A 15,315-nucleotide genomic window follows, 5' to 3' on the forward strand; every position below is an offset into this window, starting at 1 on the left:
AAGTTGTTTGCTGCATTTGGAAAACTTTGTTACTTTTCTTTACACTCGTAAGTGTATTTATATATAATGGATTAAAATACATATGTATTTTTAGGATATGTTCCTAGGATTACAACACTTGTGTATTTATTTATTTAAATCTGTGTTTCGTTGATTCAGAGTATTTTGGAGCCCCTAGATTCTACCTGCTCTATGTTTTTTTAGCTTAGGGACGGTTTTGTTAGTCCCGAACTTATTCAAAGTGATATAATTAACTTTTTAAATTCACGTGTCAAAACATAATTTGATTTAGACAAATTGAAATATATATATCATTTTAAACAAGTTTAGAATGTCAATAGATCGTTGTAAGCAAGTTTAGAGATCCAATATGTCACTTTAAACAAGGTGGCTAATAGATCAATATACACAAGTTCAGAGGACTAACGAGACATTTTGTAAATTTAAGAGCTCAGTCAAGTTTTTGAGCCAAATTGATGTATTAAGTAGGGCTGGGCACAGTTCGGTCCAAGTCGAGGATTCATGAATCTCCAGTATTTGATTGAAATTCGGAGATTAATAAAAGGAAATCTCCAGGATTGGATTGAAAGAATAAATCTCCAAAATTGAATTGCCTCAAAATTTCAGTCCAGTCCAGTTTGGGGATTCGGAGATTCGGTTCCGGTCCAATCCAATATAATTTTTAAGTGATTCGGATAAATATCTAATAGTTTAAGTCCTAAAAAATAAACTAAAAATTTAATTTACAAGATAATAAAATATAAAATTTTATTATCTTACATAACTTGAAATAAATGATATTCTTTTAGGAAGTAAACAACATTCATTAAAAGTTACAGTAGACAACAAGGCTAAAAAAACCCACAAAATCAAAGTATTAAAAGTTACGGTAGACAACAAGGCTAAAAAAACCCACAAAATCAAAGTTACAAATTAACAAATCCATAAAAACAAACAACCTTTAATTCAAAAAAGACAACACTTCATTAGCACAAAACGTCTTAAACCCAGGTTTCTCAACAGTTCTAAAGGGCATTTCATCTATCACAATCATTTTAACCAAATCTTTTTTACAGGATCCGCGCCCAGCCCTAGTATTAAGCATTTTTTGTTATGAATCTAAATTTAATAAATATAAAATTTAATTAATTCTTCACTTGATTAAGAAAACCCAAATAAAGGTCAAACGTGATCCTCCGTGAAAGATTAAGAAAGTAGCCTATCAAATCAATGGTTTGGGATGTGAGATAATTTCATAAATTTCAGGGCGAGCGAAATGGGAACAGCCGTGAAAACAGGGTTGTGGGCCAATAGTAGCTTGGCATCGGGAATCAATGGATTTTTCCAACAGCCGAAAGTTGGGACAATTTGCAGCGAATATAGCCGATAGCAACTATATTATTGTTAGAGTAAAGTATAAAAAAAAAACTATATTATTTAACATTTTTTGCAGACACAATCCCAAAACTTGCAAACAAAATTCTCTGATTTGTATAGTTTGTAAATTCACATATTCCATTCAAAATTGCTATAGTGGGCGATTTGATGTAATTAAAAAACATGATTTTGTAAATTACCCTATATAAAGGGGTTGACTTTGTAAATTAATTAAATCCTAAATATTTTTGGGAAAAGTAAAAAAATGTATGTTGTTTCCCAATTTGAAAATAGAGGCACTGGTTTAAAAATTTGCAAATAAAAGCTTGTTGTATGCTTTATTTATATATATATATATAATAAAATATTTTAAATTGCACTATTAAGTTCTGATTATGACCAAGAACATTTTTATTTTAAAAAATATATATATATTTACATATCGACAAAACATAGTTCCCTAAAAATACAGCCCCCTAAATCAAAATCATAAATAATATGGTGGATGTTTTTTTTTGTTTTTTTTTTTGTATTTTTTTTTTTTTTTTTTGCTAATTTGATTATGAACAAAATCGTGCTTAAGTTCATTTTATATGGCTCCAATTTGATTTGGAGGTCTGTGTTAAGTTAATATATAAATATATTTTTTTATAAAAAATGTTCTTGATTATAATGAGAATTTAACAGTGTAATGTAAAATAGGGTAAGTAAAAAAAAAATCATGTGCTTTCACGTTTTGTTAAATATGTACCAATGGAAATTTTTTTTTTTCCAAATAGGGAGTGAGGTTTTTCTTTGCAGCCGGAAAATGATTGAGGTTTTTCGCTTTGCTAAAAACAATAACCTCAAAATTAAAATGATCGTTAATGACCTCAAAGTTAAAAAATTCAAAGACTTGATGATATTCTAAAAAACTTTAATTCTTCAACTTTTTAATTTTGAGGTCATTTAGATTTTTTTTGGTGACTAGAGAAAAAATGAGTGATTAGAGAGAGAAATCTCCGAAAATGATGATTTTGGAAAAATAAAAATTTGGTTTCATAGTAAATGTGGTACTAACCAACTTTAATTATTGGAATTTTCCATTTTGATATCGTTAACGGTTATTTTTATAGTGTCAAACTAATATCCTCGTTTTTAGTACAACGAAAATTTCAGTTTTCGTTTAGAAAAAAAAAATTCCACAAGTACCTGTTTGACAGCATGTGAAAAAGCATATTGTTTCTTTTTTACTTTACATTTTAAAATATTTTGTTTAAACATACCATAATCTTTTGTTTGTAAACTTTTAAACCATATGCATGTATTTGCAAATACAACGAGCCACGCGCATTTTTTTTTTGTACTTTGCACGTTATTTTTTGAAAAAAAAAATTGACTCACAAATTTTTTAATTGCACACTTCACAAATTGCAAACTCATGTTTGCAAGTTCTTAAGCCACGAGACTCTGTTTACAAACCGGCAAACCACATGTTTTTTTACTCTACCCTTAGAGAGGAGTTGTGATAGAGGTTGACTTTGTAAATTAATTAAACCACAAATATGTTTCGAAAAAAAAATGACTCACAAATCTTTTAATTATAAACTGCACAAACTGTATACCCATATTTGAAGTTTTTAAAACACGAGGCTGTGTTTGTAAACTAGCAAACAGGGGCGGATACAAGGAGGGGTCAATTCCGTCGGAACCACCATGGCCATGGGTAGTTCTGGCCTCCTTGTCTCCACAAAATTTAAGGATACGGGCTGCTAAATTGGTGATTTGACTAAACTTTGATTGAGGTATTTGATGAATTTGGCATTTGACCTAGAACTTTGATTTGGTATTTGATAAATTGGTGATTTGACCTAGAATTTTGATTGGGGATTTGATAAATTAAGGATTTTTATATGATTAATACAAAATTAACTCATTAAGGTTGTATTTAATTAAGTTCGGAATGGTTAATTAACTCATTGGGTTTGTATTTAATTACAAAATTCAACTAGATTAATATAGGATAGACGATAAATTTCTCAGAGTTTGTTAAAAACGATTCAATCTTACTTTTGTAGTCCAAATCTACCTTAATTTTGAGAAGTTTTACATTGATACATAAAAATTGGTTCTAGCCACTAAGATGATAACACGCATATATTCGGAAAAAAATTGAGTAAGTTTGATTTAATAAAAAAAAATACGAATGCAAATGTAAAATTGACCCCCCAACAGGTCGATGAAAACAAAAGTGTTTATTTATTTTTACTTTTCCCTTTTAATTATGCATTATTCAGTTTTGGTTTATAATTAAACAAATAGTTTTGAGAATTAATGAGAATGATATTATAGATCAATCTGGTACTGAAAACCTTATTTAGCAAACTATTCTACTACAGTATGCCCAAATGAATTGACGATTATTTATTGCAATAAAAGGCAAAATATTAGCAGCCCTTCACGTTCCAATCCCATCTATTTGGATGCATGAATTGTCACTTCAATTTATGTCCGACTTGTCATTCATTCTTCATCTTTCATTTTCTTCAAACATATCAATGCCGATTTAACTAATCACTAATTGCCTCTTAACAATGCCAATTAGACTAAACACTAAGGGCTAATTACAAATCTGATCCAACTAAAGGACCCCATTTACATATTTAACCCACCGTACTTCTATTTTACCAAATTAGACACTTTCACCCATTTTGGACAAAATGACCCTTAGTTGTTTCTGATCGATCATCCTCCTCTTCCACTGCTTCGTCTTCGTCTTCCTCACTGCTTCGTCTTCCGCTGCTTCGTCTTCATCTTGCATCTTTCATCTTTCTTCTTCTTCTTCTTCTTCTTCTTCTTCTTCTTCTTCTTCGTTTCAACTTCTTCTTCGGTTCATCTTCTTCAATTTCTGATACCAATCATTATCGATTTTTGAGATTATTGACGTATTATGTTCAATTTCCCATAGAAATGGTATATTTTTAGTTTATACGCTTGCTTTTCTCGTTGGTCTTGCCTCTTTCTTCATCTGTAATGGTATCGTTTCAATTTCCTCTATTTTCCACAATTTTTCTCAATTTTCTTCCATTGCTGTCGCATTTGTGACAAAATTTGTCGCATTTCGTCACAAATGCGACAAGAGTTGTCGCATTTACGTCGAATGCGACAACAGTTGTCACATTTGCGACGAAATGCGACAACTCTTGTCGCATTTGTGAAAAATATTGGAATGGAGGAGGAAAATATTGGAATGGTTAGTTATTTGCAAATATTCTTATATTCTATCTAAAGAATATAAGACAATTTCCATACAGGTTATTCTTCCTGGTATGGACTTCAGCATATCAGGATAGAATGTAAGAATAACCTGTATGGAAAACAAATAAATCTATCAAGATGGAGACAAATCTGGTTCAAATCTTCGAAGCTAACTTGTTAACATGGTCGCATATTACGATTCAAAATCTTCACAATGTCACATTGGATCAATGCATTTAAGTTGGATATTGCAGGTTTTGAGGTTTCAAAGTTGAATTTATTTGCAACAAAGAGTAAATAAACTCCATCATCAGCATTTGATTCCTAGAATTATTATAAACTCCTTCGCCAATGGAAACAGATGGAAACAATACGAAAAAGACGGGTGAGTTAAGGAGTCTTGATTCATTGTTTTGCGTTAGTTTTAGATTGAGTCTACATTGTTAGAGCTTGGAAATTTCAGACACATAAATTAGAGAAAAAGTGAAACAAAGTATATCAATGTTCTGTAATTTTTCAAGTTATATTAGAATACATAATTTGATCAATTTGATAATTAATCAGTATAAAACAAATAAATCTATCAAGATGGAGACAAGTCGGGTTCAATCTTTGCAACAGTGACTGTAATATCATCGTATTAGCCTCCTCCATTTCAGCAATTTCTGAAGCTAACTTGTTAACAAATGCGAAAGAAGAAGAAGAAGAAGCAGCGGAAGAAGAAGAAGAAGAAGAAGAACAAGAACAAGAAGAAGAAGAACAAGAAGAAGAAGAAGAAGAACAAGAAGAAGAAGACGATGACGACGACGAAGAAGAAGAAGAAGAAGAAGAAGAAGCGGCAGAAGAAGCGGAAGAAGAGAAAGAAGAAGAAGCGGAAGAAGAAGAAGAACAAGAAGAAGAAGAAGAAGAAGAAGAAGCGGAAGAAGAAGAAGAAGAAGAAGAAGAAGAAGAAGCGGAAGAAGAACAAGAACAAGAAGAAGAAGAAGAAGAAGAAGCGGCAGAAGAACAAGAAGAAGAAGAAGAAGCAGCGGAAGAAGAAGAAGAAGAAGCAGCGGAAGAAGAAGAAGAAGCGGCAGAAGAAGAAGAAGAAGAAGCGGAAGAAGCGGAAGAAGAAGAAGAAGAAGAAGCGGCAGAAGAAGAAGAAGAAGAAGAAGAAGAAGAAGCAGCGGAAGAAGAAGCAGCGGAAGAAGCAGTGAGGAAGACGAAGACGAAACAGTGGAAGAGGAGGATGATCGATCAGAAACAACTAAGGGTCATTTTGTCCAAAATGGGTGAAAGTGTCTAATTTGGTAAAATGAAAGTAAGGTGGGTTAAATATGTAAATGAGGTCCTTTAGTTGGGTTAGATTTGTAATTAGCCCAAACACTAATTGGCTTAAATTAATTACTTTTAAAAGGTGCAAAAATAAGTCTTGTAGAGACATTCATAATTCATCCAACTTTTTTTTTTAAAAAAAAATTATTAAAATCATTACAATAAGTGCAAATGAGACCGTAAAACGACTAAAGTTTTGTTCGTTAGATATTTTAATGAAAATAATTGTCCATTTCTCATATCTGCAGAACATTTTTATAAATATGCAATTAAAAATATGTCTGTATTGGAATTCTCAAGAATTGCTCACCAATTTAACAAACATTTACAAGTAACAAATCTGATATGATTCATAGAAAAAAAGGATTGGTATTACAATAAAATCTATGCTTTCAACTACACAAGAATGTTTTTTTACTGCCACAGAACACAAACTAACTTGTAAGTTGTATTTGGTACATTGTTCATATTCATACATTGCTGTCGGAGCGAGAAGAACCTCCGCGACTGCTTAGATTTACAACTTGAAAGCATTTCAGTCGCCTAACCTGATTGATGCCCAGAGAGAAATTGCATCAGTTCCAGTTCCCAGGCGATCCCAATTACATTCATTCATTCTAAAAAAACAATGCCTTGCTCAAGTTATCAATTTGAGCAAGCCGTGATGACCAAACCAGTACTCCAATTAATCAAAGAAACCCATGCTTGAACAATGAGACCCTATGCAATATCGAAAAGTTTTTTCTATGTGCAAACTCAAAAGGTATGCCGGTCTCACTCTCAAGAACCCTCAGGATTATCATTCAAATAAAATGTTCGTTAACACATGCATCGACACGCTGAAGAGAAAGAGAGATTGACCTTCCAGCGGCTTTTATGACCAATACTGTTAAGTATTGCATCCAATCTCCTTATTATTTGCCTAAAAGTTGGCCTCTTAGCCGGATTTTCATGCCAACACTCCTGAATCAATCTGTCACAAAGAAACAAAATAATCATGAGGACTTGGAAGACTGCCAAGCAATTTCATTCTCAATAAAAGACCAAGTACAAGATCAGACGGGGTTCGTGGTAGGAAAATTTGGCAAACCCGACCTCGAATTTATTTTAATGGGTTATAGGCTTCCGAGTTACTGGTTTAAAGCTTAGGGTACTGATCAGGAGAATGAGAAGAGCATAACTATTCAGAAATTATAGCTTTTAGCATCAGAAGATCAGCCTAAGCTCAACTCTAAATAAAAACTATAAGCTTATGATCAGTGTTAGGTTTGTTCTTTTGAGCACCACAATGGACATTTAATAATGGAAGGTAACAGAATGACTCAAATGAAAATACACTGCTGAGATAGACAGAAGATTTACTCTTTAAGTCCATGTCCATAGTGTTTTGCTGGAGCTTTGAATGGTGGCCGCTCTTTTTCTGCATATAATTTCGTTACTTCAAGTTCTTGCTTCACAGAAAACGGCGGGCAGCCTTCAATCATCTGACACAATGCATGTCACAAAAAAGGCCATCAGTAAAAGTGTGAAAACTATGAACGTATGCAAGGATATAGAACATGTTTCATGCATGTTTTTCTTGGTAAGTAATATTCTGCTATTGTGTCAGAAACACTAAAAACGAATTCACTTACCTCCTGCAAAATTAAAGCGAAGGAAAAGACATCAACTTTGGTGTCGTATTCTTCATTTTTGAAAACCTCGGGGGCCATATATCGACCTATAAATGACAATAAAAAGAAAATTTAGTTTCATGATTTATACCACATCATACAGATATCATGAGTTAATGAAAGTAAACACTGGTGTGCTGCATATATAGAAAAGTAACAAGATACAACTAAGAAGACCATCAGGACTTACATGAAGTGTCTTGACACGTCAAAGGCTTGTCTTCTTTAACTGTAAGAAGCCTACTAACTCCAAAATCTGCAACTTTGAGATGTCCAGAATCATCCCGCAATATATTTCTGTTAGGTCGCCCATAAGCAACATAAAAATGTGCTGACAATTTCAGAAAATTAAGGAAGCCAATGAATTTTTACTGAAACTTCAATTTAGTCTCAGTATAGATAAAAGCACAAATCACACAAAAGAAATCAAACCTAAACAAGAGAACTTACGATGGCTCAAGATCACGATGAATTATAGGTGGTTTATTCTCATGCAAATAATTCAGCCCCCTGCAGAACACTCGAAGAGTTAAGATCTTTCAGGATAGTCTAAAACAAAAGTAACAATACAATATAAAAATCATCCAGGTTCATGAACTGATCATCCACAACAGACATAATGATCATTGTACCATACAACTGGAGCATAAGATCCTTCTGGAACATATTCAGTTCCAATTCCATCAACTAATTATGTCAACACTCAATAACGATTTCTATATCCTCCATGTCAAGTTATGCCAAGAGTTTATAGTCCAAGTTTTTGTTTTTAGAAAAGGAAAAAGAAGGGGAAAATAGGTAATTAAACTGCATCTTAATTGAATTCTACCAATTCATTCACCAATATAGCATCAGCAACTACAAGTTTTATGTTGATCAATTTCACAACCTAACAGCACTAGCCCTCAGAATATAGGAACTACTTGGAGAGAGGATGAAGGAGCAACAAAAGTAACAGCAAAACAAACCTTGCAATATCAAGTGCAAATCTCACAGCTTTTCCTGGTCTTAGTGCTCCTTTTACTTTCAAGTATGCACAAAGATCTCCCTGTAACATTAGCAGGGAAGAATTATTTTCAACACTAAAATTTACTTGACAAGCTTCAACTAACTTCAAAAAGTATATCTACGCCCAATGTTCTATTAAAATAGCAAGACAGAAAATGCCGATGCAACATAATTTAACAGAATATTTCATGTTTATCACTAATTGGAAAGAGTACAATGCAATGATAATCTTCAACCAGAATTACATGGCATCCATTGTTCAACAAGATAAATAAAAATTAGAGATTAAGAAACAAATTTCCTATCCCGCAATTTGCAAATATTTACACAAGGCAGAAGCTAATGCCATTAAATACATTTAAAAAATCATTGCCATCCAGATCTTAAAGAAAACGAAAGGTAGTGAACAACTACACTTCAATGAAATAACTGAGACAATCAGATTGATCACCATAAATTAAAAAATGTAAGAATGGAAATGTTTATAACAAACAAGACTATACACAGCACATTAACTGGTCATGAAGTTACAACTGCCATAAAAAAAAAGACTAAATGTAAACAGCTAACAGTGACTTCATTGCTCCAAAACGCAAAAATACCTTGGGTAAATATTCTGTCACAATCATCATAGGACTACTCTGGGTAACAGCACCCAGAAATTGGACCACATTTGGATGCCGGATCTTCTGAAGCAATGCAAGCTCATCTCTGAATGCTCTCCTGTAACATTATTGAAATTAACTACAATTGTAAAAGTACAGATAGTTAAAATTCCAGTAGGAAAAAAAATAGTTGAAGGATAACACTCACACTTTATCCTCATCCGAACCAAGCCTTTTAACAGCAACTTGAATTCCACGCCATGATGCCATGCGAAAGGTTCCCTGTACAAATTATATGCATTTGTATCAATAATCAAGGTAGTCAACAGTACTAGAAAGCGAAGGTAGCACAGTTCATTGAACTAAAGGTCTTTGCATAAGTGAGGATTGATTAAACTGTAAGCCAACAACCCTCTATTTCTTTAAAAGGTGGAAGAAAGATAGTAAAGGAGAAGTTTTAAATAATGACAGAACGAGAGAAAAGAAAATGAGTGAAAGCTTCTACTTATGGTGCAAGATGATAAGACTTGAAGATCTTCCCACTCAAACCCCTTTTGCCAAAAACTTAAGGTCATTTTGGCAGTTATTAATCAGGTAAACTTAATGTTTTACAAGTTGCTACTGAGACACTTTCGGTAAAAACTTCATGAATTGCAAAATAACTTATTTTAAATAAGTACAGTCAGAATCCACAAAACTACAGAGGCATAACCAATGGATATATGAAGCCCTACAGATGGATTTACTAAAGGCAATGTGATGATACAAGTATCAATCAGTAAGTATGCAAAATACTAATATAGATATCAGTCTTGATCACATGCACCTTAATGAGCATGCAGAATTTGCTCATTCACCGTTAGATCTAGACTTATTAGAATCCTAAAGTGGAGATTCAAAGCATCCTGAGGTTTAGATTTAATAAGCCTATATCTAACGGTGAATGAGCAAATTCACTTGCTCATTAAGGTGCATGTGAAAATTCCTGATATAGATGTACAAGTTATTAGATTTGATGTTCTGCAAACATCTCCATGCAACTAAAAGTTCTCAATCTGTCCTCAACTAATCCCTTCTCTGTCATTCAACATAATGTATCATAGCCATAGAAATCAGAAAGAGAATATGAATATGACTTATTCCTCCAAATTCAAGGTCTTGATCCAAATAATGACAACTTATTTGTTTGTCCTATTGACCAGAATTCTGGTTGGATTCCTATTTCTTTCTTGTGGTAAATATGGATTCAAGGTTCCAGTAGAGGATTGAAAAAAAATTATGTTCTTTGAAACCGTTCTATAGAAGCAGAAATATTTTGATGATGATGTATCTATAAGAGAACACATAAATTTAAAACACTAGGACTCCTGACACTTAATGGGGACAATTGTCTTATAGTCTCATTAATGCTAGATTTTATGTGGCTGTCATAATCACAATCATTGGAAAACCACCACCACTTAGCCAAGAGCCAATGCTGTGACCTCTGCCATCATCATCACTGGCAAAATCGCTGGTGATAAAATACCATAACACTCAAATTCAGATATAATTATTCTGAAAATGAAAGATATAAGAATTTGAAATCAGCCTTTCAAAGCCTTATATTTAAGAATCCTGGCACATGAAATTTCACTCATTTGCACATCCTCACAAGCGAATAAACATTAAGCACAAGCTATTGTTTATCCTACCACGATATCATAAAGGTCCTTTACCATAGTTAAAAATAAATAAACAAGAGGGGAAAACATTTCAAGAATAATAAAAAAAAAAAAACTCAACAAATATTTGGCTGTTTGCAAAACTACGACTTAACATCGAGAGAACAGAATATTAGCCATACCAAGGTCCTTCATCAGTTAAACAAATCTAGCCCTAACATGTGTTTTGCAGTATGTATTTATCATGTAAACCATTTATTGTCATACATTAAAGGAGCTAACTAGCATTAGTACAAAACAAAAGATTATAGGCAAAGGGAATCAGAATTAAATTACCTTCGTTATTTCCACACTATTTGTAAAATCAAGCTCATCAGGACATATTTCATATTCAGGAACTTCACGTGCGTGATTGACATGCATTGGAGCCATCTGAATCAAATAATTGAGCTTAGCAAATTTAGTGATGCTATAACTTATTACTTTAGCAAGCTAAATTCAAAACATACCAGGGGCTTTGCACCATGCTTCTCTAACAATTTGATCACATCATGATTTTTGTAGTGCATAGCATCTGCAAGAGGCTGTTCAAGCAAATAATAGATTGTTTTGTTATTATCAAAGCAAAGGCTAGGCTAGGCTAGGCTAGAATGTTTAAATGCAAGAGGAAACACGTGTGGATTAAAATTGGAGCACTTCATTGAAACAGAGCAGAGACAAATTGTTTCCAAATTCTAAGATCCTAATGATACAAAGAAGTACCAAACAGCAATTTATTCGTGGACCTCACAACCAGAAGAAGTCAAAACAATAGCATTGGTACCATAATTTGTTGCGGAAACATGAATTTTTTTTTATCAATGGAGCTAGTTGTTTCTTACCGTGCTACCCCATCGATCTTGGGTGTCAATCTCGGCGCCGTTATCGAGCAACACACCAACCACGTCCGCGTAGCCTTGGCAAGCAGCGATATGAAGCGCCGTCCGGTTATCTATGTCGCGGAAATTAACATCAACATTCAAATCCAAGAGCTCACGAATCCCATCCAAATTCCCCTCATTGGCCGAGTACATTAGCCGCACCCCTGGATGGATTTCCACCTCTTCTTCCTGCTCTTCACTCGCATCCTCCCGGTGCCGGTCTGGTGCTAAAGATGACTGCTTCCCCAGAATGAACCTTACCGAACTCTTCCTTTCCATTTCAATTAAACCTCAAATTCCCACAATTAATATAAGATCAGAACCTAAAACCCAAAACCCTGAATTTCTTTTTCAGTTTTGTAGACAATAGAAAAGTAGGATAATCAAGAAACGTTATTGATCAGGATACGTCAGAATCAATAACCAAGAAACATGAGCTGAATGGATATAGTTTAAACCCTAACCAATTACTCAAAGGAAATGTATATAATATAGCACCTAAACCCTGGAAACAGATAAGATTGGAGAAGAGAAGAGAAGACAAAATCCTGATCTAGACGCGGGGATTTATGAAAGAAAGTTGTGTAATTTCAGTGGAAGGTCAAAACTTTACAACTGGAAACAACTAATTAAGAATCTATAAATCCACCAATATTGGATCTCAACTCAACAAGGAGCTAACAAAAAGGAAATTTAATGGAAATGTTTGGTTTCTGAAGATTCTAACTCAGTCCTTAATGGTCATGGTAGATGACGAGACGTTGACAATATTTGGTTGCAGAAAGTGGATCCACACGCTGTAAACGCGCGTAAGGATTAAGAAAGACGCGGGCTTGCGCAAGGTAAAGAGGTGTAGACTAACGTGCGCCATGTAAATGAGCTGGGTCACTTAACGGCGGCGGCGGCGGCATTTTATGTAGAGTAACGGCGAAGATGGACTGTTTAACGGCACGTGTTAAAGATGTACGGTGAGGATATACAAAGGGTTGTTAAGCGGGGTCCACTTGATACGTTTATGACGCCATGGGAAATAAAACCACGACGGTTTCACTTTCGGTTTTCCTTTGTGCAATGCACCTGCCAGACGTATAACTATTAAAATTTAAAAGGTTTTATTATATTTACTTCAAGTTATATATCTAAAAACGGATAAGGGTTATCTAAAAAAACAAAAAAAACGGATAAGGTCTTTTATGTAAAAAATAATAACAACAACATTGATAAATAAAGTTTTATTTACAAGGAGGGATTAGGATCCGAAGGAAAGAAAAGAAACGAAGAAAAGCTAAGTTCGAGTTTTCTTAAGATAAGAATCGCACATATCGATCTTGATAATATTATGGATATTTGCAGGAGACATATTACACTCGTTACGATCCAAAACCAATCCCCTGCGTAGTTAGCTATCCAATTCAACTCTGTTTCACTCACGAAACACATGTGCAATCTTCATCTTCCATTCCCAAACATAAAGCTCTTTGCACTTATAGATTAACCAATGGAATTGGTGTCTATGCTTCGTACTCTGACCAATCAAACGCACAAGGTCATAGAATCCAACTTAAAAATAATCTGACGATAACCATTCCTCCAAGCATAATTCAGTGCGAAGTAAAAGCTCCATATAGCTCTATTAGAACCGATGTACAAACTCCGATATTAATTGCAAAACCACCAAGTCATACTCCATTAATGTTGCGCAACAAGCCCCTATAGAGGATAGTTCCGAGTTCCCATTGCTCACACCATCACTATTCATTTTGACCCATCTAGAGGATTCAAACAAATTAACATTTCTCTCAGATGTCTCCTAGCCTTACTTTGCTCAAGTTTAAAAGCATTATGAAAATCAATAACTTGCATCCTAAGAGAAAATACTTTGCTCAAGTTTAAAAGCAGTATGAAAATCAATAACTTGCATCCTAAGAGAAAATTGGAACGGATTCTCGATTTCGAACGTCTAGACATTCTTGTTTTTTAACAATAGAGGTTAAATAGCTATCTATATATATATATAGTCTCTTTTTAGATTAAAAACCTTAATTATAATCCTCCATCTTGTAAATGTGCTTGCCCGATTCCATTTTAGACAGATTAATTATTCAGCTCATAACCCAAATAATTATATCGGAAGAAAATCCGTTGTCCTCATTTCAGTGTCCTTTTCCATATCCCTCTCATACAAAGTGATCCATTTTTTATTATGTGAGTCCCCTTAGCTCACAAAATATATTATTTTAATTACATGAGAACCACTTTTCATAAGAGGGACATAGAAGGAGACACTGAAATAGAACATATATAAACAAAATGGCGCATTTAATAGAGATATAACTTTGACTTTGGCCGTTGGGTGATTAAATGCGCCATTTTGAAAATTTTCATGTCTATTCCTATGTTTGACATAATGAGTGATAAAATGACGCATATATAAAATGTAGATGGTAAAATTCATGACCGAAAAGATAATTTGATAAATTATTTCTTAAATTGACCAAACATGTCAATATTAGAGGTAAATTTGCTCTTTGCTGAGATTTTTAGAAGTAATTGCATTATTTTAGATGTTAAGAATAAAATTGTTATTGATTATCGACTTTATGAGTATTTTTACACTTTATCCTTAAAAAATCAAAGATGAAGTGAAAGAAAGCAAATTGATGAAGAACATGAACGAGCAAACCAACTATGCAATCTACTATATTGGGAATTATTTTTTTTCAAATTAGCCTTCATTTCCATATTGAATAGAGATATGAGACGTGAATGTTAATATTTTAGTTAATAAGTATTATTCCATCCGTTACATTATAAGTCATTTTTTTATAAAGTTGTGTGCAGCGTTAGGGTCGAACACGGGTTGGCTCATTTAGAGCAGTACACTTACCATTCGAACCCATTATAAGTCATTTTAAAAATTTGAATTTTTTTTTTTCAAAATATAAATCGTTCTACTTTCTTAAAAAAAAATAGTTTAGTTTTTCGGTTCAAACATTGCATTTTTATCTTGGTTTTCAATGTATTCATGTATTTTTAAACATTCCAATACTTTATTTTCATGAGAAATAAATTTTTTTTTGGTAGGCAAAAGAAAGACAATAAATAAATAAATAAAACCAAAAAAAATTAGCCCGGAATTAGCCTGGGAAAGCTAACCCCAACGCGATCATCAGAAAGCAAAGAAAGAAGGAAGTCCGGAGGCGACGAGAAAGTAGACACTCCAAGCATCATCACTTGGCCTTCAGCAGCAAGGCGGTCAGCAACCCTGTTCTGCTCCCTGAAGATATGCCCAAAGTTGATGGACTCGAAGAAAGAGCATAACTTTTTGATTCCTTTTATTAAATTTTGGTTGCCCAAACAAAAGGCCTTATTTTCAGAGATCATGTTAATAACTTCTAGGTTGTCAGATTCCACAAAAAGACTGTTTAAACCCAGATTTTTAGCGAGTCTAACCCCAGAGAAGATTCCCCAGAGTTCGACAGTGAAGGAAGAACCCATTCCTAGGTTCTGAGCAAAG

The 15,315-nt window shown here is 33.6% G+C and overlaps 1 protein-coding gene and 1 pseudogene across 1 annotated transcript; one reads left to right on the plus strand and one right to left on the minus strand.

The window, feature by feature from the left end:
* Positions 1 to 4,486: 4,486 nt before the first annotated feature.
* On the plus strand, positions 4,487 to 5,889 carry LOC136233701 (uncharacterized; annotated as a pseudogene).
* Positions 5,890 to 6,192: 303 nt separating this feature from the next.
* Positions 6,193 to 12,530, minus strand: LOC136232368 (serine/threonine-protein kinase 12). The gene is made up of 12 exons (XM_066021481.1): positions 11,760 to 12,530; positions 11,388 to 11,462; positions 11,215 to 11,310; positions 9,423 to 9,496; positions 9,212 to 9,332; positions 8,570 to 8,649; positions 8,052 to 8,111; positions 7,792 to 7,898; positions 7,563 to 7,648; positions 7,291 to 7,412; positions 6,790 to 6,901; positions 6,193 to 6,476 (listed from the first exon to the last, which is right to left on the minus strand). The coding sequence occupies exons 1-12, from the start codon at positions 12,075 to 12,077 to the stop codon at positions 6,399 to 6,401; spliced, it is 1,329 nt and encodes a 442-aa protein (XP_065877553.1). The 5' UTR covers positions 12,078 to 12,530; the 3' UTR covers positions 6,193 to 6,398.
* Positions 12,531 to 15,315: the final 2,785 nt, after the last annotated feature.

This window comes from Euphorbia lathyris, chromosome 6, assembly GCF_963576675.1.
Source record: "Euphorbia lathyris chromosome 6, ddEupLath1.1, whole genome shotgun sequence".
Lineage (NCBI taxonomy): Eukaryota > Viridiplantae > Streptophyta > Magnoliopsida > Malpighiales > Euphorbiaceae > Euphorbia > Euphorbia lathyris.